Below are 27,955 nucleotides of genomic sequence, written 5' to 3'. Positions count from 1 at the left end.
TCTCTGTGTTGTATTGCATAACATTTGTAAGTTTACTAGGTTTTTTTTCTCTTTCATTTGTACCTGATGATGATTGCTTGTGTTGCAATTGAAACGTCCGTAGTTCTGTTATTAAAATTTATTTATTTATTCTACGTGACTTTACCGAAGAACCAAAGAGTATCTTGCTTAAGTTGTAATTTCTCTTCACCTGGCTCGCTACTTTCTAACTTTGTTTTTATTTTAAATATTCACGGTTTTTTTTTTACCAGGCCACGCCCGCTTGAGCTGCTGTACCACTCTTGTTTTCAGAAGCGACCTGCCCACAACAACAATAACAACAAGGTGGGGCTTGTCAACAGCGTGGTGGTGTTCACTCTAGACGCGTGGTGGTGTTCTCTCAAGACTCGTGGCGGTGTTCACTCTGGACGTGTGGCAGTGTTCACTCTAGGCGCGTGGCGGTGTTCACTCTGGACGCGTGGCGGTGTTCACTCTGGACGCGTGGCGGTGTTCACTCTGGACGTGTGGCGGTGTTCACTCTAGACACGTGGTGGTGTTCACTCTGGACGCGTGGCGGTGTTCACTCTGGACATGTGGCGGTGTTCACTCTCGTCACGTGGTGGTGTTCACTCTGGACGTGTGGCGGTGTTCACTCTGGACGCGTGGCGGTGTTCACTCTAGACACGTGGCGGTGGTCACTCTCTACATGTGGAGGGGAAACCCGGGGATCGGGAAGGAAATCAACGCGACCACGGGGAGAGAGAAAGACACGCAGCCTCAGCTGTGTTGATTGATCCTCAATGAATTTCTTGGTGGAGTGAGGAAGCATTAATACTGAGCAGGTGAAGGTGGCCAGGCGTGGGTCTGGACACACCACCACCTGTGAACCGTGCCAGTGTGTGACAGTGGTGGAGCCAGTGGGGTTGGGGTGGCACGTGCCCCCCCAACGATCCGATCAAAATCCCTAATTTTGAGCGGATCATTGAGGTTTATTAGTAACTAGCTTCACTACCCGGCTTCGCCTTGGACTTGGATTCTTGTCTTGGATAAATTTCAAATTTCATATTCCATTATCTTTCACTGAAAATCCCTGAAAAAATGTATGCTTGCAAGAAAGAAAAAAGCCGAAACACATCAATTTACCTAAATCGGATGTTTTCACTTGAGGATATTCAACCGTAACCCACTTCTATGTAAGGTCGATTTTGACAACTCGGGAAGAGAATGACGTGGCGAGCTGAAAATAGTTGCGTTCGCTTAGAAATTCCAGACAGCATAAGCTGTGAAAATTTCATGTAGCCAGAGCTCAGCGTTGGAGAGTTTTTGCTGCTTCACACAAACAAACAGATGTAATTCCTGCTTTATATTAAAGATATCAGTTGTACCCGTTCTTCGCACGGATTGTATTGAAACTCCGAGAAGCCAATGGCTTCATCGGCCTAGAGGGAAGCACCAACCTGCACACTGTTAACAGCTCTAGAAGTACAGCGCGCGAAGAGCCATATGGTAGGGATAAGCATTGCAGAGCGCTTAACTCAGGTGTGATGCGGGTTGACGCCACATACTTCATGGTCATTTCCCCCCCCCCAAATATAAAAGTCTATTTTTATACTGTGTACATTGTGTACAGTATGGAACCTACCCACATGCCAAATTTCATGTTTGTGGCATGTTGGGAAGTATGCTAAACATTTCGAACAGACACGTATCCACACATTTCCCTTTTAAATAAATAGATAAATCGGCATTTTGCGAACTCCCACTGCCACCGTGTGGCATATTATTAGGTGCCAGGGACTCTATGAGAGGACAACAGTCCAAGTCCATAATTGGCAACAATTAACGGGAAAGCAGTTACAAGCGACTCACATAATTGTATACAGTACACGACTTCCCTGAAGGCAAACACCTTCCTGTGTGAGAAGGCGTTTTGTGACATGATGTCACTAGCGAGGTACACCTCAAGCGTCTCACACCGATGAGGTATTGCGGAGTTGTGACGTCAGAGAGCAGGGGGTTTCAGTTTCGGTTTAATTTATTTGGTTTAGCCCTGTGAGCCATTCGGCTCTTGAATCGGGTGCAACCGCAACAAACAAAAAACATGAACAAGAAAACATCTTAAAGTGACTATGCACAAACAGAAACATCCAGGAAAAAATTGCAAAGTCTTCCAGAAAAAGCACATTACACCAACGCTGTGTGCAGAAATCGCAGTGGGATGCAAGTCAAACGACAACAACAACAACAACCACACGACCACTTAGATTAATGCCATCAGTTTAACTCCGTACTACAACAAACAAACGTGGCCAAACCAAAAAACTTTTCGAAATCACAAAATAAAGCCATAGAAGCAATGTAACAGTGATCATAGGAACTGTGACCGAAATTTCACAATTAACCACATAAACAACATGTACCACCAAACCCTGTAGCCATAGCTGGCTGCATGAGTCACTCCACAACAGCAGGAGCATCCGTAGGAGTATCAAAAATGTTCAATGCACCTTTAAAGATCAGCACACTAAATCAAAACACAAGATTATACTTTGCAGCGGTCATCCGGAGCGACACTTTTGATTTTAGGCCACTGAATAGCAGTGGCAGCTAGGGGTGTACAACTCCTCTAGAGCAGTTTTGAGTGAAGATCTCATAGGTAGTGATACAAGTTGCAGTTTATTGGCAATAGCATTCCAGACCCTGGGAGCATCAATAGCAAAGGCCCTTCCTCCAGTTTTTGTACGGCAATAAGGAATGTGAAGCTGGTAAATGAGCAAAGACCTTAGGTCACATACTTTTTCTTCGAAACAGAGAGGAGAACCAGCAGGTAGTCTGCAGATTATTTTGTAAGTACATCGTGAATAAATATGATCTGGTGCACAAGCCGTCGAATGTTAAGAGATGTTAAGTTTGACCCAATGTAGAGATCACAGTGGTGAGTCCTATATAGGCAGTTCAATGCAAATCTTAAGGCCGAGTGATAAATTGAGTCGAGCTACTTCAGTACAGTACTTGGAGCTGTATTATATACGATGTCACAGTAATCAAGTAGAGGCAGTATGGTAGCTTTTATCAATTCCTAATGGAACATAGCAGTGCTTCTGTCGATACAGAAAACCAATTTTTATTTTTGTCTTTTTACAAATATAATCAATGTGATCTTCAAAATTCAGTTTTAAATCCAGGATGACCCCAAGATACTTATAGATCTTGACTTGCTCTATTTGATCAATATTTAAGGAATGTAATTGGGGAAAATGAAGTTCCTGCTTTAGTCCTGGTGAGAAGCATAGCACCTTGGTTTTCGAGGTATTCAGGACTAGTTTAAGAGCAACTAGCTGATGTTGTAGTTTGTTGAAATCACCCTGGAGCTTAGCAATCACGTCATCCGGAGAACGGCCAGCAGTAATCAGTATCGTGTCATCTGCAAAACGATTTACCCTGGAATGATCTAGATCAGTGCCCAAGTCATTGACATAAAGAGAGAACAAGAGGGGGCCGACGGATGGAACCCTGTGGAATCTCTTTTGTTATCTTAACACTGACCTTCAACCATCTGTGAATACAGTTTGGGTGCGAGAAAAGAGGTACATTTTTAACCATTTTACTGCATGTTTGGAGTAACCGAGGCAACTTAGTTTACTAAGCAGGGTGTTGTGGTCGACTGTATCAAAGGCTTTGGACGAGTCAAGAAAAAGACTGGCGCAGTACTACATTTTATCAAGGCTACTAATGCAGCAGATGTGGTGCTGTATTTTTTTCGGAACCCAGATTGTGTTAGATGTAATAGATTGTTGTTGGACAGGAAACTGCTAATTTGGTAGTTCAATAATTATTTCAAAAATTTTCGTCAACGGGGACAAAATTGAGATAGGTCGGTAGTTATTAAGATCACATCTTTAGGGCTCCCTTTGTGAAGTGGACGGACATAGGAATGTTTCCATTCTTGAGGTACTGATTCTTATTTGATGGACCGGTTGAAAATATGGGCTATAGGTTTATATATTAGGTGACCAACAGTTAGCAGAGCAAAGACGGGAATACTATCTGCTACGTTAGAGGGGAGGACCCTTTGAGGTATGACATTACTTTCGTGGATTGGCTGGAAACTAAATTTGTTCAATGTTTAGACAGGGGTATAGGAATTTGAATGAGCAGGGGTGACTCCCAGTACATTATCAAAAAGGTTACCAGCTTCAGAAAAATTAAGGTTAAAATTGTCAACATATTTTTTGGGCTCTGAAAAATATTCCCCATTTCGGGGAAGCTCAATGGGCAGATTATCTGTTTTGGATGCCTTTTCGAAAAAAAATGTTGTTTTCCAGCAGATCCTGGCATTTCCACTTGATTCCAGGAGAGTGGAGGAAAAGTAGGCATTTTTTGCATGCCGTATTTTTTTGACGCATCTATTCCTTAAAATCCTGCATTCTAGCCAGTCATTGATCAAATTAATTTTCTGAGCACATGCCCAAGCCTTGTCCCTAGTTTTCATAGCTTAGTAATCAAAGGATCAAACCATGGTGGGCAGTTGCCTTTAGTTTTAAATCTATACAAACGGAGCATGTTTGTTAATAATTTGGAGAAACGTGTTTCTGAAGGTCTCCCAAGCTGTAGTCAGGTTGGGGATATCACAGACCTTGTCAATAACCGAGTGAAGCACATCATTAGTAAATTCCTGAATGCTAAAGTTTCTCTCGGAGTGCTTCTCAACCAATTTAGGGGGGGCTTTGGGTCTGGCTGATGATCTCACCCCAAATATGAAGGAGTGATCACTTAGGCTATTAGCCAGAACATTAGTCAGTACAAAATTGTGAGGGGCATTTGTCAATAGCACATCTAGCAGAGATGACTGTCCCGGATTTTTTAGGTTGGGTATTGTGGGGACATTTATTGAAACAGGCTAAATTCATCTGCAAAATTTGTGGCCACGGCCGGCGGGTTTAGCCAATTCCAATTTTGATCACCCACTAAAATTATTTCACCTTTAGGGAGCCCCCCAAGAAGCTCTCTCGGTGCAGACGCAGCTTCAACATCCTTCCCACTAGGCGGTATAGCAGCACACTACCAATATCTGTTGATTATTTGGGACAGTTATTCTGAGAGCCAGACCTTCAAAGCAACTTTTTTTTAAACAATTAGTGAGCTGGTGAACATGCAATAGTATTACGAACATAGATGGCAATTCCACCTCCTTTAGATCCTCGGTCACGCCGAGAAAGGTTGTAGTTGCCAATCGTAATCTGCAAGTCATTAAAGGCAGGAGTGAGGAATGTTTCTTTTAGGCAAAAAATATCCCGGTCCAGATTTGCCTCTTCAAGTTTTAGTTGACTTAATTTAATCACAGGCCCTCTGATGTTGACATGTAGAACACCGACACCTTTTCTGCCAGAAAAATCTACAGAATTATACGAGTTCTTTTCATTTGTGCTAGGATGAAGCTCAATACCACCCAGAAACATGACAAGTAGAATTAATAGTCTGCACAGGTATTTTCTGTGAAAGGATGAAGAGCGGCGAACCTTGGACGAATAGCAGCAGCTCGCAGTTGGTTATATTTTTAAGAGCAGAATGAAGTTTGGAAGGAGTACTGGTGAAATAATGGGACAAAGATAGGGTTAGAAGTGTCTATAAGCTTTTGATTTAAAGCTTTCGTGACTGCAGGGATTTATATTTTTGGTTCTTTCGGTAAAGTCACGTAGAAGGGAAATAATAAAATAATATAAATATTATTTTTATTGTTTTATATTAATATTATTTTATTATTTCCCTTCTACGTGACTTTACCGAAAGAACCAAGAATATGTCTATAAGCTGTTTCATTAGCAGGTGTAGTGGAAAATTGAGCAACAAGTATGGACGCGAAGTTAGGCGGGTAGCCGTTTGTAGAGTTGAGTGTGGCACTAGATATAGCTGGGAGGGACAGCAGTAGGATACACAGCAGGAGAATTGCCATCTTTAAAATATCAGGGTTGCACACAGTTTAACACACAAGCGAAAAGAAAAAAAAATACTTGTAGGCCGAGTGTTGAGAAATGTCTTGCCGCACTCGTCACACATACACGGCTTCTTGCCCGTGTGCTAGAGTGTTTGGAGGAGCTTGAGGGGGCGAGCTAGGCCACAACTTCTGTGTGGGTGGCGTCGCTCTCAATGCATCGCACCTTCGCCGGCAGGGATATCCAGGCAAGCAGGGGGGTGCGTGGGGGGCGCGAGCTAGGCCGCAACCTCCGTGTGGGTGGTGGCGTCTCTCTCCATGCAGTGAACACCGCCACGAGTCAGCCCTGATGGATTGCAGCCGCCGCCGCTGCCTCCACCCCACCCGTGGCACAGCTGCAGTAGTTGTTGCTGCGGTTACTCACGATACCCCCACAGTGATCGTGGTGAGGTGGTTATTTCGAATCCTCAACCAAGCAGCCTCCGTTAAAATCTCGAAGATGTCGGCGAGTTGACGGCGTGAACATTAGAACATTAGATCAAAGAACAAGTTTAGTTTGTCGAACACGTAGGCTTTATCCTTTAGCTGTATCCCTTTAAGTTGAGTTTATCCTTCCCCACGCTGCGCCACTGCTTCCAATCGGCGGGTGGGGGGGGTGGAGGCCTCGGCCCAATCCAGGCAAGGCCTCGCTCCCTCACTCGTCGTTAAGCCATACACACCGCTTAACCGTAAGCCACACACGCCGCATAACAGCCTGTTGCGTGATGCTGCTGCTTAGGCAGTGGTGCACAAGACAAAAACTCAAACACGTTTGGCAATATATATAGAGGCGACGTGTCTGCAAACGGGCCTTCCTCAGCACAATGCACAGGGCACGGCGTCTCGATTAAGCCGCCAATCTCAATTTAAACACACACAGCTCACACGCAGCTCACACGCAGCTCATTCTCATGCACACCTCACACTCACGCAGCACAACTCAAGTTCAAGTTCATTTATTAGGTATAGCCCTGTGAGCCATTCGGCTCTTAAATCGGGTGCAACCGAAACAAACAAAAACATGAACAAGAATACATCTTATAGTGACTATGTGCAAACAGAAAATCCAAGAAAAGACAGCAAAATATTGCATAAAAAGCACCGTACACCAACACTGTGCAAAAATCCCAGTGGGATGCAAGTCAAACAACAACAACCACAAGACAACTTAGATTAAGGCCATCAGTCTAACTCTGTACTACAGCAAACAAACATGGCCAAACCAAAAAACTTTTCGAAAATCAAAATAAAGCCATAAAAGCAATGAAACAGTGGTCATAGGAACTGTGACCGAATTTTCACAATAAACTACATAAACAACAGGTACTACCAAATTCTGCAGCCATAGCTGGCTGCATGAGTCACTCCACAACAGTAGGAGCATCAGTCGGAGTATCAACATTTTTCAATGCACCTTTTAAGATCAGCACACTAAATCAAAACACAGGTCATACTTTGCAGCAATCATCCGGAGCGAAACATTGTATTTTAGGCCACTAAATTGCAGTGGCAGCTAGAGGTGTACAACTCCTCTAGAGCAGTTTTGAGTGAAGATCTCATAGGTAGTGATTCAAGTTGCAGTTTATTGGCAATAGCATTCCAGACCCTGGGGGCATCAATAGCAAAGGCCCTTCCTCCAGTATTTGTACGGCAATAGGGAATGTGAAGCTGGTAAATGAGCGAAGACCTTAGGTCAAATTTGTTCTTTGAAACAGAGAGGAGATCCAGCAGGTAATCTGCGGATTTTTTTGCAAGTACATCATGAATAAATAAGATCTGATGCACAAGCCGTCGAACATTGTGAGATGTTAAGTTTGACCCAATGTAGAGATCACAGTGGTGAGTCCTATATGGGCAGTTCAATGCAAATCGTAAGGCCGAGTGATACATTGAGTCAAGCTTCTTCAGTACAGTACTTGGGGCTGATTTATCCACGATGTCACAGTAATCAAGTACATGCAGTATGGTAGCTTTTATCAATTCCAAACGGAACATAGGGGGGAAGCAGTGCTTGTGTCGATACAGAAAACCAATTTTAATTAAAGTTTTTTTACGAATATAATCAATGTGATCTTCAAATTTCAGTTTTGAATCAAGAATGACCCCGATATACTTATAGATCTTGACTTGCTCTATTTGATAATTATTTAAGGAATGTAATTGGGGAAAAATTACTTCCTGCTTTAGTCCTGGTGAGAAGCATAGCACCTTGGTTTTGGAGGTATTCAGGACTAGTTTAAGAGCAACTAGCTGATGTTGTAGTTTGTTGAAATCCCCCTGGAGCTTAGCAATCACGTCATCCAGAGAGCGGCCAGCAGTAATCAGTATCGTGTCATCTGCAAAAAGATTTACCATGGAATGATCCAGGTCAGTGCCCAATTCATTGACATAAAGAGAGAACAAGAGGGGGCCGAGGATTGAACCCTGTGGAACCCCTTTTGTTATCTTAACACTGTTTGACCTCCAACCATCTGTGAGTACAGTTTGGGTGCGAAAAGAGAGGTAATTTTTTAACCATTCTACTGCGTGTTTGGAGAAACGGAGGCAACTTAGTTTACTAAGCAGGGTGTTGTGGTCGACTGTATCAAAGGCTTTGAACAAGTCAAGAAAAAGACTTACGCAGTACTGCTTATTATCAAGGCTACTGTAAATGTGATTCAGAGAGTCTAATGCAGCAGATGTGGTGCTGTATTTTTTTCGGAACCCAGATTGTTTTCGATGTAATAAAATGTTGTCGGACAGGAAACTGCTAATTTGGTAGTTCAATAATTTTTCTAAAATTTTCATCAACGGGGACAAAATTGAGATTGGTCGGTAGTTATTTGGATCATCTTTAGGGCCCCCTTTGTGAAGTGGACGAACATATGAATGTTTCCATTCTAGAGGTATTGATGCTTCTTTGATGGACAGGTTGAAAATATGGGCTATAGGTTTGTATATTAGGTGACCAACAGTTAGCAGAGCAAAGACGGGAATACTATCTGCTCCGGTAGAGGAAGACCCTTTGAGGTAGGACAGTTGTTTCAGAACATTACTTTCGTGGATTGGCTGGAAACAATTCGTTTAATGTTTGGACAGGGGTGTAGGAATTTGCATGCGCAGGGGTGACTCCCAATACATTATCAGAAAAATGAAGGTTAAAATTGTCAACTATTTTTTGGGGCTCTGAAAAATATTCCCCATTTCGGTTAAGCTCAACGGGCAGATTATCTGTGTTAGATGCCTTTTCGATACTTTTGATTGTTTTCCAACTGACACCGCTGCACACGCCGCCGCCATCTTGAGACGTCGATGGGCAGATCAGCTCCACGGTAGGTCCTGGTGTCAAGGACATGGGCCCGCATCCGCTGTTCCGTCACTATGTAGTCCAGAAGATGTTCTTGCTTGGACCCGGCATGCATCGAGTAGCCTCCTACCGTTGTTATTAAGCTGATCTGGCCCATGCCTTGCAATCACTCCAGACCAGGTGCCAGCATCATGACCAACTCGGGCATGGAAGTCACCCAACAAGATGACTCTATCCCGTGGGACCACTTGAGCTAGCACCTGTGACAGGAGGTCATAGAAGGCATCTGATTCATCGCACACACACACACGAACTCGCACACACAACGCATACACATATGTAGACTCACACACCCACATGGACGTGCCCACGCACACACAAACTTTTATAGAGTAAATAAGTTTGAAAATAGTTTTTTATATACATGACTTTAGCACTACATTTTTTATTTAACTACTTTAAAGTAAATTTCGATTTAAAGCTTTCGTGACTGCAGGGATTCATCTTCTTGGTTCTTTCGGTAAATTCACGTAGAAGGGAAGTAATACAATAATAAAAATAAAACACAATAAAATAATTCTCACGACGTTTCGGCCACAACGCAAGCAGCCATCCTCAGGTGAAAACCAGGTCCGTCGAGGCGACAGCGTCTGAATGAAACAGCACACGTGCTTGGAGTCTGTCGCCTCGACGGACTCTGTCGCCTCGACGGACCTGGTTTTATTTTTACGTATTTTATTTTTATTATTTTATTACTTCCCTTCTACGTGACTTTACCGAAAGAACCAAGAAGATACTTTAAAGTAGACTGATGCGAAAATGGAATAGCACTGGCTCACTTACAGGGCTTATGGTGTGGTACCTGGGTTCTTTTGTTTTAAACCAAATCCTTCGCAAGTTTTGTACACAGACAGACACACAGACAGAAATAATGACGTTTATAGGTCAGATGTTAATGATCCATGTGAAATGCATGTGTATCTTTGTGGGGAGCTGTAGCGCAGTTATTTCACTGCATTATGAACTCAACAATTAGTTTGATTATCGCCGACAGCAAACATGATTGATAACACTACGGAACAAAAAAAAATTGGCCCTGCGTAGTAAGTGTTATTTTCTAATTGCTTATTATTCCCCACAAACTTTGCTTTTGTGACCAGGACAGTGATATTTTGAAATTTACCTATTTTCAATGAGAAAATGTGTTCATTTGTGTCATTCCTTAACGTAAAGTCCTGGTCACGAAAGGGAAGTGTGTGGGCATAACCAATAAAAAATATAACACTAGCCATCCAGGGACAAAAATCGTGTTACATAGTGTAAGTGAAAGCTGAACTTGTTGTGGGCCCCTGCTATGTTGATTCATATTGAATTAATTACATGGTAAAGTGTGAGGAAGCATTAATACTGAGCAGATGAAGGTGGCCAGGCATGGTTCTGGACACACCACCACCTTTTTACCATGCGGGTGTGTGACAGTGTCAAGTTTGTATTTGCAGTAAAGTATATTAACTATTGGAAATGTAGCTTAAATCAAAACAATAGTTTAATTTAGTTTTCCTCTGGGACTTTTTGTAAGAATGAAAACAGTCAGGAAAATATCTCAGCACAAATGCAGCTGAAATTAGATCTGTTCATCCGGGCATTCAAGCAAATCTGAGCCTCGCTTCCACCTCGAAGTTTCGATTGAACATTAATTTATGTATTTCTGCATAATACAAATAGTATTATTTTCAACACACTTTGCTATTATAGCTGAATTTTTCTTAAATATTCCTTTCATAGCTAGACAGCCGAAATTGTGTGCTTGGAGTTTTGGGTAAACATTAATTTTGAAGATACTAGAGCATCAAGGCATATGACCATTGGCCCTCTCATTGTGTGCCTTAACAGCCCGCGTGATGAATTGGGGAATTATTTTCACTATATCATGAATATATGAATAAGTATAGATGTGTAAGTCATATGTGACTTTGTATATATGCTATTCATCTGTGCCTTGATACTGACGTAGATGGTGTGGATATGTCTTTCTGACTGCAGCTGACGCTTCCTCTGACTCTTCCTCTGCAAAATTGGTCTGATGGAGTAAAAGGACTCCGCACAGCTCGGTACAAGAAGGAAACAATGCGACCAGTATGCAAACAGCACGGATCGTACTGGAAGTTTGACACAGCACCAGAAAACTCACACAGGAGAAAAACCATTCAAGTGCACTGTGTGTGACAAGGCATATGCACAGTTATCAACTCTTCAGATCCACCAGAGAACACACACGGAAGAGAAACCTTTCAAGTGCAGTTTGTGTGTAAAGGTATTTTTAGGTTCATCTCCTCTGAAACAACACCAGATAACACAGGGGAGAGAAACCCTTCAGGTGCCTTTTGTGCGATAAAGCATTTGCAAAGTCATCATCTCTTCAAAAACACCAAAGAACACACATGGGAGAGAACCCCTTCAAGTGCAGTGTGTGTGAGAAGGCATTTGCAAAGTCATCAAATCTTCAGAGTCACCAGAGAACGCACGCAGGAGAGAAACCCTTCAAGTACACTATGTGTGAGAAGGCATTTACAGAGTCATCAAGTCTTAAAAGACACCAGAGAGCACACAAGAGCGAAACCCTTCAAGTGCACTGTGTGTGGAAGCGCATTTACAGAGTCATCACATCTTAAAAAACACCAGAGAACGCACACAGGGGAGAAACCCTTCAAGTGCACTGTGTGTGAGAAGGCATTTACAGAGTCATCACATCTTAAAAAAAACACCAGAGAATGCACACAGAGGAGAAAACCTTCAAGTGCACTGTGTGTGAGAAGGCATTTACACAGTCATCAAATCTTGACGACCACCAGAGAACGCACACAGGGGAGAAACCCTTCAAGTGCACTGTGTGTGAGAAGGCATTTACACAGTCATCAAGTCTTGACGACCACCAGAGAACGCACACAGGGGAGAAACCCTTCAAGTGCACTGTGTGTGAGAAGGCATTTACACAGTCATCAAGTCTTGACGACCACCAGAGAACGCACACAGGAGAGAAACCCTTCAAGTGCACTGTGTGTGGGAAGGCATTTGCACGGTCATCACATCTTCAAAGACACCACAGAACACACAGACATCAGAAGATCCCCAAGGAGCGGAGTCTGAAATCGGCTTGTGCAAGTCCAAGTGCTGCAATGAGCCCATCCCTGCTGAAAAAAGAACCAGAATTTAATTCCAGCATGGATGCAATGAAATGTATCAAGGTGGATTTTGAAGAGGTGAAATGTGAAGAAGTGATGGTGAAGAGCGAAGAAGCGATGGTAAAATGTGAAGATGAAGATTCAACTCCAAAATGGGACCTTCACATCGATGTAGGCAACGTGAAGCAGGAGGAGAATTCTGACTGTGAGGCAGAGCGAGGAACCTCCCAGCAGTTTGTGGAAGTGGAGGTGTGGGTGGACTTCTTAGACAATACAAAGTCAAATGCAGACCCGGTAGATGTGTAAGCTTGAGACAATGAAGCTCCAATAAATGCACTTTTGTCACAGACTAAAAGAACACCAAAGAAAGTACTGTCTGTGAAAAGACATTTGCACGGTCATCAGTTCTTCAGATCCACCAGAGAACACACGGAGAAACCCTTCATGTGCAGTGTGTGTGGGAAGGCATTTCCAGGTTCACCTGCTCTTAAAAATCACCAGAGAACACAGGTGTAATGATTGTGGTGTCGCTGCTGTGTACACACGCACACGTGTGACGTCACTGCGTTACGACCACGTGGGTCTGCACACACACATGACGTCATCCCGGCTGGAGGCGGGAATGACGTCAGGGCCGGTGCTGGACACGTGACCGAATCCGAGGGGGACCGAGGGGGGGCACGTGGACAGTAGGGGGGCTTCGAGAGGGTGCTCGAAGGGAGGCGTGGCCAGGGTGAGGCCGGGCACGCCAAGGCCCATATAAGCAGCCTCGGGGTTCGAGGCTGCCCGTGCCGAGAATGAAGATGCCTCGTGAAGATGCCAAGAAGAGAATGCCTACAGTGAGCGGACCGCCAGCAGCCACCTGGCTGGGTCACGCTAGAGTAGCTAAGAGATAAGTGTGTGTTAGCTAGGGTAGGTCGGTGGTCACACCCTATGTGTAAAGTAAGAGTAACTGTTGAGTCACTGTTGTGTTCATTAAGAAATGAGTGTTGTCTCCCAAGAAGTGTGTGCGCCTAATATGAACCCATTACACAGGCATCAAAAGATCCCCAAGGAGCAGAGGCTTGTGAAAGTCAAAAGTGCTGCCAGGCGCCCATCCTTAATGATAAGAACTACAAGAAAATTCCAGCTTGGACACTTTAAAATGTATCAAGGTGAAATTTGAAGAGGCGTAGGTGAAATGTGAAGATGCGGCAGTGAAGAGCGACGAAGTGACGGTAAAATGTGAAAATGAAGATTCAACTACAAAATCGGACCTTCACACCGATGGAGGCAACGTGTAGCAGGAGGAGAATTCTGACTGTGAGGCAGAGCGAGGCAACTCCCAGTAGTTTGTGGGAGTGGAGGTGTGGCTGGACTTCTTAAACAATACAAAGTCAAATGGAGACCCGGTAGATGTGTAAGCTTGAGACAATGAAGCTCCAATAGATTCACCTTTGTCACATGCCTTTAATTAAAATAACGTGAAGTTGCACACTCAATTCCTAGGTTCAACCTGCAGAGTAAGAGCAGCCAGTATTTGTGGACATATGGGTTGGGTAGATCTCTAACCAGGAGTAAGAGCCAATAAGCGCCCAAGCATTCACTATATTATGATAATATTTGCATTCATGTGGAGCTTAATTGCCCATAATAAGAACGCGTTAATTTCAATGTTTGGTGAAACCCGCCACTACGTGATTTTTTCTCCAACACACCGGTGTGCTGTACTAGTGTAGTGTAATAACGCCGATTGTTGTCCAGCAACGGCAACTGCGGTGGACAAATAATACACACGCCAGTGAGCATATACACGGGTTAGTCGGCAGGGCAGAAAAACTGGGGCAAGGGTCATGGAAGACCCCATATGGAAGCTCCTGGAACCTGCTAGTGGTTTCGAGAAGGGAGGCGCGGCCAGGGCAGAGCCAGGCCACACTGGGTAGCATAAAAGCAGCTGAGAGTGGGAGCTCAGGGCTGTCAGTTTTGGGAGTGGGCTCATCTCGTCGTGGCTGTCATCTTCGCCGCCTTCGTCAATACCGTCTTGGGAAGATATTGCACGGCCGGATAGTTGTTGGTTGTCTCGGTCAGCACCATTGGTGTTACATGGTCAGGGTTGTATTTATAAGGTGGCCCGGGAAATTCAGGGCCACGAGGCCTGCCAGCATTGGCCCAAAATGGAGGCTTGGCCGTGGCGGGAGGAGGACATGGTGGCTGTGGTGTGCGGCCTGGGGACGCACGGGAGAAGGCCCCCACGGGTGGGTTGGCAACCGGCGAAGCCCCCTCCGCCCTGGGGTCCCACGGCCAAGTGTTTCAGGTGTGGTCAGCCGAGCCACATCGCCATAGAATGCCGGGGTGTCAGTAGGGTGCCGGCAACGCCACCGTAGCACTCCGACCTGCCGGCAACATTTTCCCAAGCTGCACCGGATACCAGTCTCTGATGCTTTCCGTAACTGCCGTGTGCAAAGTGTCAGGGACTGGATCTGATTAGATGCTACTGCAGATTTCAGGAAAGGGCCGTGCCCTTCGGCCATTGTTTTTTTGTTCCCATTCCTCGGAATCTCAAGGAATGCAAACCCTGCCAAGGCGGGGGTAACAAGTGTCGAGGACCGGCTCACGTGAGCTATGTTCTGGTAAAGGCGGACTCTCCCTTGTAAGGTGGGATTTGGGGGGGTTGTGTATATTGTTTGGCTTGTGTTATCGGCTCTCGTGGGGGGGGGGGGGGGGGGGCGTCACGGTTATGTGGTCCCTGATGGGGTTCTTGCCCATGCCGCAGTTGCGCTGCGTGTTGGCGGCTTGTGGGGGGGTGCCACGGGTTGTCCTTTTTGTTGGCGGTCCGCGGGGGGCGCCGGAGTTGCACTACGTGGTTATGGTTTGCGGGAGACACTGCGGTTGTGTTGTATGGTCGCGGGAAGTGTTGCAACCAAGGTTTTTTTTTTGGGGTAAATAGTTTTTTCGTGTTGATGGTGTTCCTCGGGGTTGGGGTTGCTCTGCCTGTCCCCCGGTTGCAGTTGCAACGGCAACTGCGGTGGACAAATAATACACACGCCGGTGAGCATATACACGAATGTGTCGGCAGGGTGGAGGAACTGGGGCAATGGGCATGGAAGACCCTATCTGGAAGCCCCTGGAACCTGCTAGAGGGTTCGAGAAGAAAGGTGCGACCAATGCAGAGCCAGGCCACGCTGGGTACAATAAAAGCAGCTGAGAGCGGGAGCTCAGCGCTGCTGGTTCTGGAAGTGGGCTCGTGTCGTCGTCACTGTCATCTTCGCTAGATATTGTGCGGCCAGATAGTTGTAGGCTGTCTCGGTCAGCGCCATCGGTGCTACACGGGCAGGGTTGTGTTTAGGCTAGGCTAGACGACTAGAGAGTGCGCATTTATATTTACGCGATCTAACCCAAAAAAAATCTTATGGATGATTCTAGATTTGAAGCTCGTGACTGCAAGGATTCATATTCTTAGGTTTTTACGGTAAAGTCTGTGAAGGATGTCGTTCCTGACTTACAGTATCCTGGAGTCTACAAACTGAGTTGCAGTTGTGGTGATTGCTACATTGGAGAAACGAAACGTCATGTCTCTGATCGTGTCCGCGAGCACAAGTCAGATCTGAAACACGGCAGAACTGATTCTTCGGCTGTTGCCGATCATTGCTAAAACTCTGTGGGCTCTCATGAAATTGTCTTTTCCGAGACCAAGGTGCTCTGCAAACCTCCTGGCTACCATCAAAGGTTTGTACACGAAGCCATACAAATATACAAACAGACATAATTTCAACCGTGATGATGGTTACAAACTGAGTAATCATTGGAAAGATGTGATTAACCATGCAAAAAAGATTTAACTACACTTATTTGGACCATCTTATTTGACAGACAACTATTCTTGAGTTACTGTACAGGTTACTGATAGTCAGCCAGTTTTGTTTTACCAGGTTTAGCTTTTTTCACACACTGGTTTCCTGCTATAAGTTTTACCCACCAAACAACATAGCAGGAGGCTGTTTCTTCCTGACCTGCTTTTTGTGCTTTTACCATCTACATGGCAGATGCTCGGTCTCATTTGCAGCATTTTGTTATGTAGGCTAGCCGTAGTCTCAAGCCGCACCTCACCATAATAAAGGCTCAGTCATTTGTTATACAGTCTAGCCGTAGTCTCAAGCCGCACCTTACCATAATAATAAAAAGTGGGCCGTTCCTGGCCCTTCCCCCCCCCTCAACCATTATATATACGGAGTGGTATCTCTTGTAATCTCTCATTTACTTGATACAGCTGCCGTGCTGTGACGGTTCCACCTGAAGACGGAAGCTTGTGTTGCCTCCGAAACATCGTGATTTAAATTTGTTATTTTACTTTTATTAATTTAAATTTTTTACCTACGTGACTTTACCGAAAAAACCTAAGAATATGAATATCTTATGGATGATATTGGTCGCGAAAGCCTACGTGTTAAACTTTCTTAATTGCCTCAGCAATTCGGAGTTTTGTATCATATCTCATCACAAACAATCGAAGAGCACCCCTAAGTGGCAGCTGCCTCTTGTGTGGCATAAGGTGGCCCAGCACCAGCCTGCATGTGGACATGAGTCTGTCAGTCAGTCGGGCGATAATTAACGTGTAATCTCAGTTGTGCAATTTTTGGATATTTGGAATTTCCCAAATTTTGACAATGACACCAACATGCAAAGACCTATGTATTTTGAATAACACAATATGTTTTACATCCACTCTTTAAGCAGACGGTGCATATTTTGGTTGAGGTTACTGGAGTAGCCAGGGGTGCCTGTCGGATTTGAACCTTGAACCTCTGCAATAAATAGAGAATGCGCTACCACTTGGCTTCCCTCAATCTGAGTGTTGGCATGCCAGCCAGTGGTTCTACGCAGATGTTTCATTTAGAGGGGTCCACATTTCACATGCCTAGAGAACGGAGGGCATGACTGTTGCCGAGAAGACCCGAAGCTTCATGCAGAGCGACAGGCTAGGTAGCTTCCACACAGCATTGCAGAGCTGATTAAAAGATAATGCCGCTCGACTGATTCGGACCACCCACACACTGTCCACATACGCAGGGTAGACGTATTGTGTACACACAATGTATATACAGCGTACACACAGTCTGCACATACACTGTATACACAAATACACTAACAAAAGCAATGACTGCCATTCGCCAATACGTGGTGGTGATGTCCCCATGGCGCTTGCGCCAGGCTATGTGCACGTTAAGGCCAAGTCAAGTGTCGAACTCCCGCCGGCAGGAGGTCACAGGGCAGACTCAGGTGCCATGGTTCAACTGAGATGACTGGCCTATGCACCACCTGTGCCCCCTACTGTGCTAACAGTGTACACACACACTGTGCGCGCGCGCACCGTGTGTGTGTACACGGTTTGTATACAGAGGCCGTCCATAAATGACGTTACGCGATTTTGGACGATTTTGACCCCCCCCCCCCTTTCATCACACGACGTCACAAAAAGTCAGACCCCCCCCCTCAAATATTATGTCACAAAGCTCTGCCCACCCTCCCCCCCAAAAAAAAACATGCTTCAAATCGCTTTAAACTATTGTCGTTGTAGTGCGTATTTAATGTGGCGCTACACTCTGATGTTGTAATAGAAAACATTTATTAAAAAGTCTATTTAATTAAGTCGAACGTGTTGTCTATATTTATTAAAGTTGCGCATTTTGATGTGACGTCACATTTATTACACCCCCCCCCCCATCGTCACTTATCGTCACAAATGTCTGACCGTCCCCTCCCCAGTTGCGTGACGTCTTTTATGGACGGCCCAACACACACTGTTTGCACAGTTTGTACACACACACACTGTATACACAGTTTGTACACACAATCTTCACGTTGTCGAGCTCACGCACCCAAAGTGTAAATGTTCAATAGAGGGATCAATGGAATAGGTATCTTAATGAACTTAAACTCTAACCCCGCTCTCTGACGTCACCACTGCATTACCTCATCGGCGTGAGGGGGAGGTGTACCCCGCTAGTGACGTAATGTCACCTCGTGCTGCCGCGTGACGTCACGAGATACCAGGAAGCTGCCGGTCTCGGCGCGCGCGCTCACTGAGATCTGAGGTGAGAAGTTCACATCGTGGTGGTTGTTGTGGTGGTTGTTGTTGTTTACCCAGGTAGAGCCTCGCTCTTCTCGTAGGGATATCAATTGAGTAGCAGCGAGTATGGAATCGATGTCCAGGTTGGAACATTACAACGCGGGGCCTACCCATGCGTGGCCTTGCTTCCTGCCCTCGCCTGATTGCATTGGCTTTAATTATCTGCTTAAGTTTAATTTGTCTTCATCTGGCTCACTACTTTGAAACTTTGTTTCTTTTAAATATTTCTACAGTTGTTTTATCTTACCAGGCCAAGCCCACTTCAGCTGCTATACCGCTCTTGTTTTCAGAAGCGACCTGCCCACAACAAAGTGTAGCTATACTACACTTTGTGTAGCTTTACTAACTCTATAGCAGTGTGTACTGGCTGTAGTAGTAGATATAAAAACTTTATAGCAGTGTGTACTGGCTGTAGTAGTAGCTATACTATATCTATAGCAGTGTGTACTGGCTGTAGTAGTAGCTATACTATATAGCAGTGTGTACTGGCTGTAGTAGTAGATATACAAACTCTATAGCAGTGTGTACTGGCTGTAGTAGTAGATATACTATATCTATAGCAGTGTGTACTGGCTGTAGTAGTAGCTATACAATATCTATAGCAGTGTGTACTGGCTGCAGTAGTAGCTATACTAACTCTATAATAGTAATCTTTGGTTCTTTCGTTGAGTCATGTAGATAGAAAAATAATACAAATAATGTGAATAATAACGTGAATAATAATAAAAATAACCATTCATGTAAACCAGGGGTCAAACTTTTTAAACAGGGGGCCAGTTCACTGTCCCTCAGACCGTTGGAGGGCCGGACTATAGTTAAAAAAACTATGAACAAATTCCTATGCACACTGCATATATCTTATTTTGAAGTGAAGAAACAAAACGGGAACAAATACAATATTTAAAATGAAGAGCAGTAAAGTTAAATCAACAAACTTGCCAGTATTTCAATGGGAACTATGGGCCTGCTTTTGGCTAATGAGATGGTCAATGTCCGGTTCCATATTTGTCACTGCTAGTCGTAACAAGTGATGCAAGTGTGCATCCGTTAGTCTAGATCTGGTTGGAGATTTCAAATGTTTCATTCTGGAAAAAGTTTGTTCACAGACATAAGCGCTGCCAAAGATGGTTGCCATTTTGAGTGCATGGTTCCTGAGATGAGGATATGTCTCAGAGGGGAGAAATGCATAGAAATTATGAAGGCTGCTTGACTTGAATGCGTCTTTCAGAGAGTCACAATTCTGCAGTTCAGCCAGTTCCATTTGGTAAATTGTATCCACATTTTCAATGTCAATAGAAAATGGGTTACGGAAAAGCTGTATGTCCTGTTCATGGAGATGAAGCTCTTTAAATCTAAATTGGAACTCCTTTTGCAATTTTTCCAGTGAATCCACACATGTTTTGTTTGGGAATGCAACCAATGGTTTTTTCGCTAACAGATTTTGAGTTGTGGGGAGATGGCAGAAGTTTTCCTCCTTCACTTGTTTGATGAGGAGGCCTAATTTTACTTCAAATGCTTTGACATGTGATTGCATTTCACAGATGAGCTTCCCCTTTCCTTGAAGTTGCACATTGAAACTGTTGAGTAGCTCTGTTACATCTGTCAGAAAGGCAAGGTGCCATTTCCATTCTGCATCATTGAGCTCTGGTACTTCTTTGTTTTTTGAAAACAGAAAAGCTGTAATCTGTGGAAGTAAGTCATAGAAACGTTTCAAAACTCTCCCTCGACTCAGCCAACGGACTTCTGTGTGGTACAGAACATCTTCATAGTCAACATTTAGCTCAGACAGAAATTCCTGAAATTGTCTGTGGTTTAGTGCATGAGCTCTAATGAAGTTAACAGAGTCCCACTTGAGTGATTTACTACACAGCGCTTGTTGGTGGATGAGGCAGTGTATGGCTATTGGATGAGAATGGTTATGTTTGTCCATCTCTTGGTTAATACGAGCAATTACTCCTTTCTTAGACCCCACCATGCTAGGAGCACCATCAGTTGTCACACTGGCTAGTTTAGCCCAGTTCAGCTCCAAACCATTCACAGTTTGGCAAACCTTTTCATAGATATCCTCTCCTGTAGTTGTTCCTTTGATGCTTTGCAGTGCAGCAAGCTCTTCTGTGACTTCGAAATAGTCATTCGTCCCACGAATAAAAATTAGAAGTTGTGCAGAATCACGCACATCATTGCTTTCGTCGAGTGCCAAGGAAAAATAGGAAAGTTTTTTTTGTGGAGTTTTGCAAATGCTGATGCAAATTGTGTCCCATTTCTTCAATCCTCCGTATAATTGTAGGTCCTGAAAGACTCACTGTACTAAATAAATCGGCCTTCTCTGGACACATCTCTTTGGCAACAGAAAGAAGGCATTCTTTAACAAATTCTCCCTCCACGAATGGTCTGCCAGTGCACGCTATTAGCTTGGCAACTTGAAAACTTGCTCGCAGTGATGAAATATTTAGCTGCTTCTGCTTCACAAAAGTATTTTGCTGAGTTGTTAATGTATTTTTCAGTTTTAATATTTTATCTTTTCTCACTTCTCCGACCAAACAATCATATTTATCTTTATGTTGAGTTTAATAGTGTCGACGTAAATTGTATTCTTTGAACACAGACACTATATTCTGGCATATCAGACACAGCTCTTTCCTTGTACTGCATGAAAAAGTAATCATAAGTCCACTGTTTTTTGAATATCCTACACTCCGAGTCAATTTTTCTCTTTCTTGACATCATTGTTTCCTAGGGAGTCAAAATTGCTATTAGTAAAATACCAATATATATACAGCGCTACAAAAACAATATACCAGCAATAACTTTGCCCACACAGAGACATACAGACTGCACTGCCCATCAATGCAGTCTGATTGGGGGAACTCCGCTTTTACCCCAGGCTCACACTGGTGCGGGTGCCATTAAAAAGTTAATTACACCTGCAGTTTTGTTCACAGATCGCAGTGCGATCTGCGAACTCGCATAGGAATCTGATCGCATGGGGGAGAAGACTCATGCGATCCGATTCCACTGCAGGAAAAAAGAAGGCACATGTGACTTTTTTCTTCCGAATCTAATGCAAGTTCAGCCATACAAGCACATGGCTGAACTCGCACTGCTCAGAGATCGCAACAGTATGAACCGGGGCTTACACAACATACAACATATAACCTCATATAATTGAATAGCAATCAGAATATAAATGCACTTACTGTCATTTCAATTGGGTTTCCTACTCCTCGGCTGTCTGTCACTGACCAGCACGGGAAAACAGCAGGCAGCCCCTCCAGAGATCAGAGATCACTCTGTTATTACCCCTCTATCATTTACTCAGCACACGGGAATATCACTGGGAGTGGAGCCGAGGGGCAAGTGAGGGAGCTGAGGGAGGGAGAGCCAGTCAAGCGCAGCCAGGGGAGGGCTGGCAGCCTTAGGCCTGGGGGGCAAGTCCAGTCAATTGGCCCATTGAACCATTCACCAGCGCAGCCCAATGAGTGCCCACCGCCGCAGCTCAATTATTGCCCACCGCCGCAGCTCAATCAGTGCTCACCAGCGCAGCCAAATCAGTGCTCGCTACCGCAGCCCAATCAGTGCCCACCACCGCAGCCCAATGAGTGCTCACCAGCGCAGCCCAATTAGTGCTCACCAGCGCAGCCCAATTAGTGCTCACCAGCGCAGCCCAATTAGTGACCATGGGCCGGATAAATGCCCTCGGTGGGCCGCATGTGGCCCGCGGACCGTAGTTTGAAGACCCCTGATGTAAACTGTAGCCTGGTTATTAAGTTTTGTGAGTGCACTGGCAGTCTATGATGTAGACTATAGAAATGGTTATCAATTACTAAGAATAAGTCTATAGACTGCCAGTACACTCGCTCAGCTGAATAAACATGGCTACAGTCTACATTATAGACTGCCAGTACACTCACCAAACTTAATAAGCAGGCTACAGCCTACATTATAGACTGCCAGTACACTCATCGAGGTTAAGAATGATGCTAGTCTACATCATAGACTGCCAGTACACTCACCCAGCTTAATAACCATTGCTACAATCCACATTATAGACTGCCAGTACACTCACCCAGCTTAATAACCATTGCTACAATCCACAGGCCTATCTACATTAGTGTTTTTTAATTATTTTTACTATTTCGATTTTTATTAACTCATTTTTTATTAAGATTTTTCTATCTACGTGACTGTACCGAAAGAACCAAGAATATTAACAGTGCTGTGATAAGGCTTAGACCCATGCAGGGCCCCCGGCCTCACGCATGCGCAGATGTGTGCTTTGGCGCGCGCTCAGCGTAGTAATATAATCATTAATAGTACTAAATTGTTATACCATGAACCTCCTTCGCCTTTTGGAGTCCTCTGGTCTAACACTGTTTGAGACTAGGCTCGAAAGAAAGCTGTCTCTGGTGTAGACCAATCAGTTTCAAGGACATTGCATGTAGTATCCGTGATTTTTTTTGCATTTTGACTGCAAATATTGTGGTTAATGCAGACATGAATCCTTGTAAAAAGGTTTCAGTTTTGTTGCCAGAAAAAAAGGGGAACAACCCTATTATTATTATTATATTTTGGTACTGGCAAAGGAGGTCTAATGATGTAGATGCTTACCCCGAGCCCTCATTACTTTGATAGTGCATTGTCTTTGAGCTGTCCGCCTTTTGGTGTCATCTGGTCTAGCACCAATTGAGACGAGGCTCTAAAGAACGCTGTCTCTGGTGTGGACCAATCAGTTTCAAGGACAATTCATATATTAGTGGTTTTTTGTTTGCATTTTGACTGCAAGTATTGTGGTTAATGCACGCATGACTCCTTGTAAAATGGTTTCAGTTTTGTTGCCAGAAAAAAGGGGAACAACCCTATTATATTAATTACATGGTGAAGTGTGAGGAAGCATTAATACTGAGCAGATGAAGGTGACCAGGCATGGTTTTGGACACACCACCACCTTTTTACCATGCGGGTGTGTGACAGTGTCAAGTTTGTATTTGCAGTAAAGTATATTAACTATTGAACATGTAGGTTAAATCAAAACAATAGTTTAATTTAGTTTTCCTCTGGGACTTTTTGTAAGAATGGAAACAGTCAGGAAAATATCTCAGCACATTCAGCTGAAGTTAGATCTGTTCATCCGAGCATTCAAGCAAATCTGAGCCTGGCTTCCACCTCAAAGTTTCGATTGAACATTAATTTATGTATTTCTGCATAATACAAATAGTATTATTTTCAACACACTTTGCTATTATAGCTGCATTTTTCTTAAATATTCCTTTCATAGCTAGACAGCCGAAATTGTGTGCTTGGAGTTTTGGGTAAACATTCATTTTGAAGATACTAGAGCATCCAGGCATGTTTATGACCATTGGCCCTCTCATTGTGTGCCCTAACAGCCCACGTGATGAATTGGGGAATTATTTTCACTTTATCATGAATATATGAATAAGTATAGATGTGTAAGTCATGTGTGACTGTGCATATATGTGCATTCCTCTGTGCCTTGATACTGATGTAGATGGTGTGGATATGTTTTCTGTCTGCAGCTGACGCTTCCTCTGACTCTTCCTCAGCAGAATTGGTCTGATGGAGCAAAGGGACTCGGCACAGCTCGGTACAAGAAGGAAACAATGCGACCAGTATGCAAACAGCACGGATCTTACTGGAAGTTTGACACACCACCAGAGGACTCACACAGGAGAAAAACCATTCAAGTGCACTGTGTGTGACAAGGCATATGCACAGTCATCAACTCTTCAGATCCACCAGAGAACACACACGGAAGAGAAACCTTTCAAGTGCAGTTTGTGTGTAAAGGTATTTTCAGGTTCATCTCCTCTGAAACGACACCAGATAACACACAGGGGAGAGAAACCCTTCAAATGCCTTTTGTGCGATAAAGCATTTGCAAAGTCATCATATCTTAAAAAACACCAAAGAACACACATGGGAGAGAAACCCTTCAAGTGCAGTGTGTGTGAGAAGGCATTTGCAAAGTTATCAAATCTTCAAAGACACCAGAGAACGCACACAGGAGATAAACCCTTCAAGTGCACTGTGTGTGAGAAGGCATTTACAGAGTCATCAATTCTTCACGACCACCAGAGAACACACACAGGAGAGAAACCCTTCAAGTGCACTGTATGTGAGGAGGCATTTGCAAAGTCATCAAGTCTTCAAAATCACCAGAGAACGCACACAGGAGAGAAACCCTTCAAGTGCACTATGTGTGAGAAGGCATTTACAGAGTCATCACATCTTAAAACACACCAGAGAACGCACACAGGGGAGAAACCTTTCAAGTGCACTGTGTGTGAGAAGGCATTTGCAAAGTCATCAAATTTTCAGAGTCACCAGAGAACGCACACAGGAGAGAAACCCTTCAAGTGCACTATGTGTGAGAAGGCATTTACAGAGTCATCACATCTTAAAAAACACCAGAGAACACACACAGGAGAGAAACCCTTCAGGTGCACTGTGTGTGAGAAGGCATTTTCAGATTCATCACTTCTTAAAAGACACCAGAGAATACACACAGGAGAGAAACCCTTCAAGTGCACTGTGTGTGAGAAGGCATTTGCAATGTTATCAAATCTTCAGAGCCACCAGAGAACGCACACGGGAGCTAAACCCTTCAAGTGCACTCTGTGTGAGAAGGCATTTACAGAGTCATCACATCTAAAAACACACCAGAGAACGCACACAGGAGAGAAACCCTTGAAGTGCACTGTGTGTGAGAAGGCATTTGCAAAGTCCTCAAATCTTCAGAGTCACCAGAGAACATGCACAGGAGAGAAACCCTTCAGGTGCACTATGTGTGAGAAGGCATTTACAAAGTCATCATATCTAAAAACACACCTGAGAACGCACACAGGAGAGAAACCCTTCAAGTGCACTGTGTGTGGAAGCGCATTTGCAACGTTATCAACTCTTCGGAGCCACCAGAGAACGCACACAGGAGAGAAACCCTTCAAGTGCACTCTGTGTGAGAAGGCATTTACAAATCCATCAAATCTTCATATTCACCAGAGAACGCACACAGGAGACACACCCTTCAAGTGCACTATGTGTGAGAAGGCATTTACAGAGTCATCACATCTTAAAAAACACCAGAGAATACACACAGGAGAGAAACCCTTCAAGTGCACTGTATGTGGAAGCGCATTTGCACATTCATCAAATCTTAAAAGACACCAGAGAATACACACAGGAGAGAAACCCTGCAAGTGCACTATGTTTGAGAAGGCATTTGCAAAGTCATCTAATCTTCATAGTTACCAGAGAAAGCACACAAGGGAGAAACCCTTCAAGTGCACTGTGTGTGGGAAGGCATTTGCACGGTCATCACATCTTCAAAGACACCAGAGAACACACAGGCATCACAAGATCCCCAAGGAGCGGAGTCTGAAATCGGCTTGTGTAAGTCCAAGTGCTGCAATGAGCCCATCCCTGCTGAAAAAAGAACCAGAATTTAATTCCAGCTTGGACGCAATGAAATGTGTCAAGGTGGATTTTGAAAAGGTGAAATGTGAAGAAGTGATGGTGAAGAGCGAAGAAGCGATGGTAAAATGTGAAGATGAAGATTCAACTCCAAAATGTGACCTTCACATCGATGGAGGCAATGTGAAGCAGGAGGAGAATTCTGACTGTGAGGCAGAGCGAGGTAACTCCCAGGAGTTTGTGGAAGTGGAGGTGTGGGTGGACTTCTTAGACAATACAAAGTCAAATGGAGACCCGGTAGATATGTAAGCTTGAGACAATGAAGCCCCAGTAGATTCACCTTTGTCACAGGTCTTTAATTACATTAAAGTGACGTTACACACTCAATTCGTAGGTTCAGCCTGCCGAGTAAGAGGGGCCAGTATTTGCAGACCTGTGGGTTGGGTAGATCTCTAACCACGAGCCAGAGCCAATACGCTCCCAAGCGTTCATAATGTTATAATATTATAATGATGCTTGTTTAATCGCCTCAGCAGCTCGGAGTTTTGTATCATATCTCATCACAAACACTCGAAGAGCATGTTGTGCATATGCCTTTCCAAAAAAAATTATGAAGTGATTCTGCCTTTTTTGGTAATAATTTTGATCGGGATGTAGCGCGGGGGCACAGAAAGGGTGAGTCGCCCCCCCTGCCTCCTACCTTGCCACCAGACCGGTGGAGGATAATAACTCACAAGCCTGCTTGGAAAGTAATACAATTTAATTTAAAAAATGGCAAACCATAAGATAGAAACAGCAGGGGTCACGAACCTCCCTTGGACTTTGAAATCTACCCAAGGGCAGTTAATCATCATGAGCTGACTGGGTTTTTAAAAATACAACAGTGAAGTTCGAAGCTTAGCTATATGTTCAACCTCAGGATATCAAAATATACTTGAGAATAAGAAGCACAGATCCCTGGCGATATAGACGGGGAACAAAGGTTAATAAAACCCTCGGAATATACTCGGTAACAACTACGGTATACCATATCTTGGTTAAGCATGAACCAAATAATAATTATGAAAGTATTAGACCTAGGGTCATTCAGAAGAGATACAATGTGAAATATGTCAATCTCACGAACAAGATAATATATTCCACGGGATCAGAGTCTCACCAAACGCCTTCGTCTTCCAGTAGCTAACAGCACGTGGTAGCAGTAAATTATGTATGCAGGGGGGCGTCTTCCCCTAATATATCAAATACCATGCAAGAATTCCAAACAGCGACGTGAGTGCAGTGAATGTTGCTCTAAACGTACTTCGAGTCACTTGCAGAGTCAAAACTGCGGAAAGTGGTACGGTACCAAGCTATAAGAGGTGAATAAAAAAAAATACTTCCAACTCGTGATGAGAGGACAGCATACATGGTGACAGCAAGCACACTCCTGCACAATAGGTCACGACTTCAAAGGCCACAGCGCCCCTTTTTGACAGAGACTGCAAGTCTGATGCAAATTTTTTTGAACACTTCCAACCCGTTATGGGATTGTGGGGAACGCTGCCCAAACCGAATACACACACACAGGGAGACAATTGTGTTAAAAGCTTTATTTTCATCACAGAATCTTGCCTGCGAATGTATTAAAGCCCTTAGCCAATTGATGAACATTTGTTAGACATGCAAGCACACTACCGCACACCATTATTTCAAGGCATTACGTTAATTGCATAATCTAACAAATTCATTGAGGTCTACCTTTGCTTAGGCACGTTTCTTTATTACCGTTCGTATGAATATTGTCACATTAATTAAAACACGTTTTCCTGTCGCTGTGTATGATCACCTTACTCTGAAGAATGAGCCAATTGTTCTGTTACCCAGTTTGACAAACATCATTTTTGAGGGTTAAATGTACGGATCAATGAGGAGGACATCTCCAGGAGTACTGTGTTGGCATTCTTAGCATAAGAGTTTGCATATTAGAATGTCACGTATTTTTTTGAGATTAAAGTTGC

General features: G+C 44.0%; 1 protein-coding gene and 1 pseudogene across 2 annotated transcripts; both read left to right on the top strand.

Moving 5' to 3' along the window:
- Positions 1 to 236: 236 nt before the first annotated feature.
- Positions 237 to 15,116, top strand: LOC144953564 (uncharacterized; annotated as a pseudogene). The gene is made up of 2 exons (XR_013640832.1): positions 237 to 324; positions 11,280 to 15,116. The product of XR_013640832.1 is annotated as an uncharacterized LOC144953564 (transcript).
- LOC144953542 (uncharacterized) lies at positions 255 to 27,955 on the top strand. Its single transcript, XM_078884089.1, has 2 exons — positions 255 to 324; positions 24,092 to 27,955. Exon 2 carries the CDS (start codon positions 24,102 to 24,104, stop codon positions 26,262 to 26,264), a length of 2,163 nt encoding a protein of 720 aa, XP_078740215.1. The 5' UTR covers positions 255 to 324; positions 24,092 to 24,101; the 3' UTR covers positions 26,265 to 27,955.

This window comes from Lampetra fluviatilis, chromosome 78, assembly GCF_964198595.1.
Source record: "Lampetra fluviatilis chromosome 78, kcLamFluv1.1, whole genome shotgun sequence".
Taxonomy (NCBI): Eukaryota; Metazoa; Chordata; class Hyperoartia; order Petromyzontiformes; family Petromyzontidae; genus Lampetra; species Lampetra fluviatilis.
Note: the sequence above shows the minus strand (reverse complement) of the source record. Positions and strands in the feature narration are given on the sequence as shown.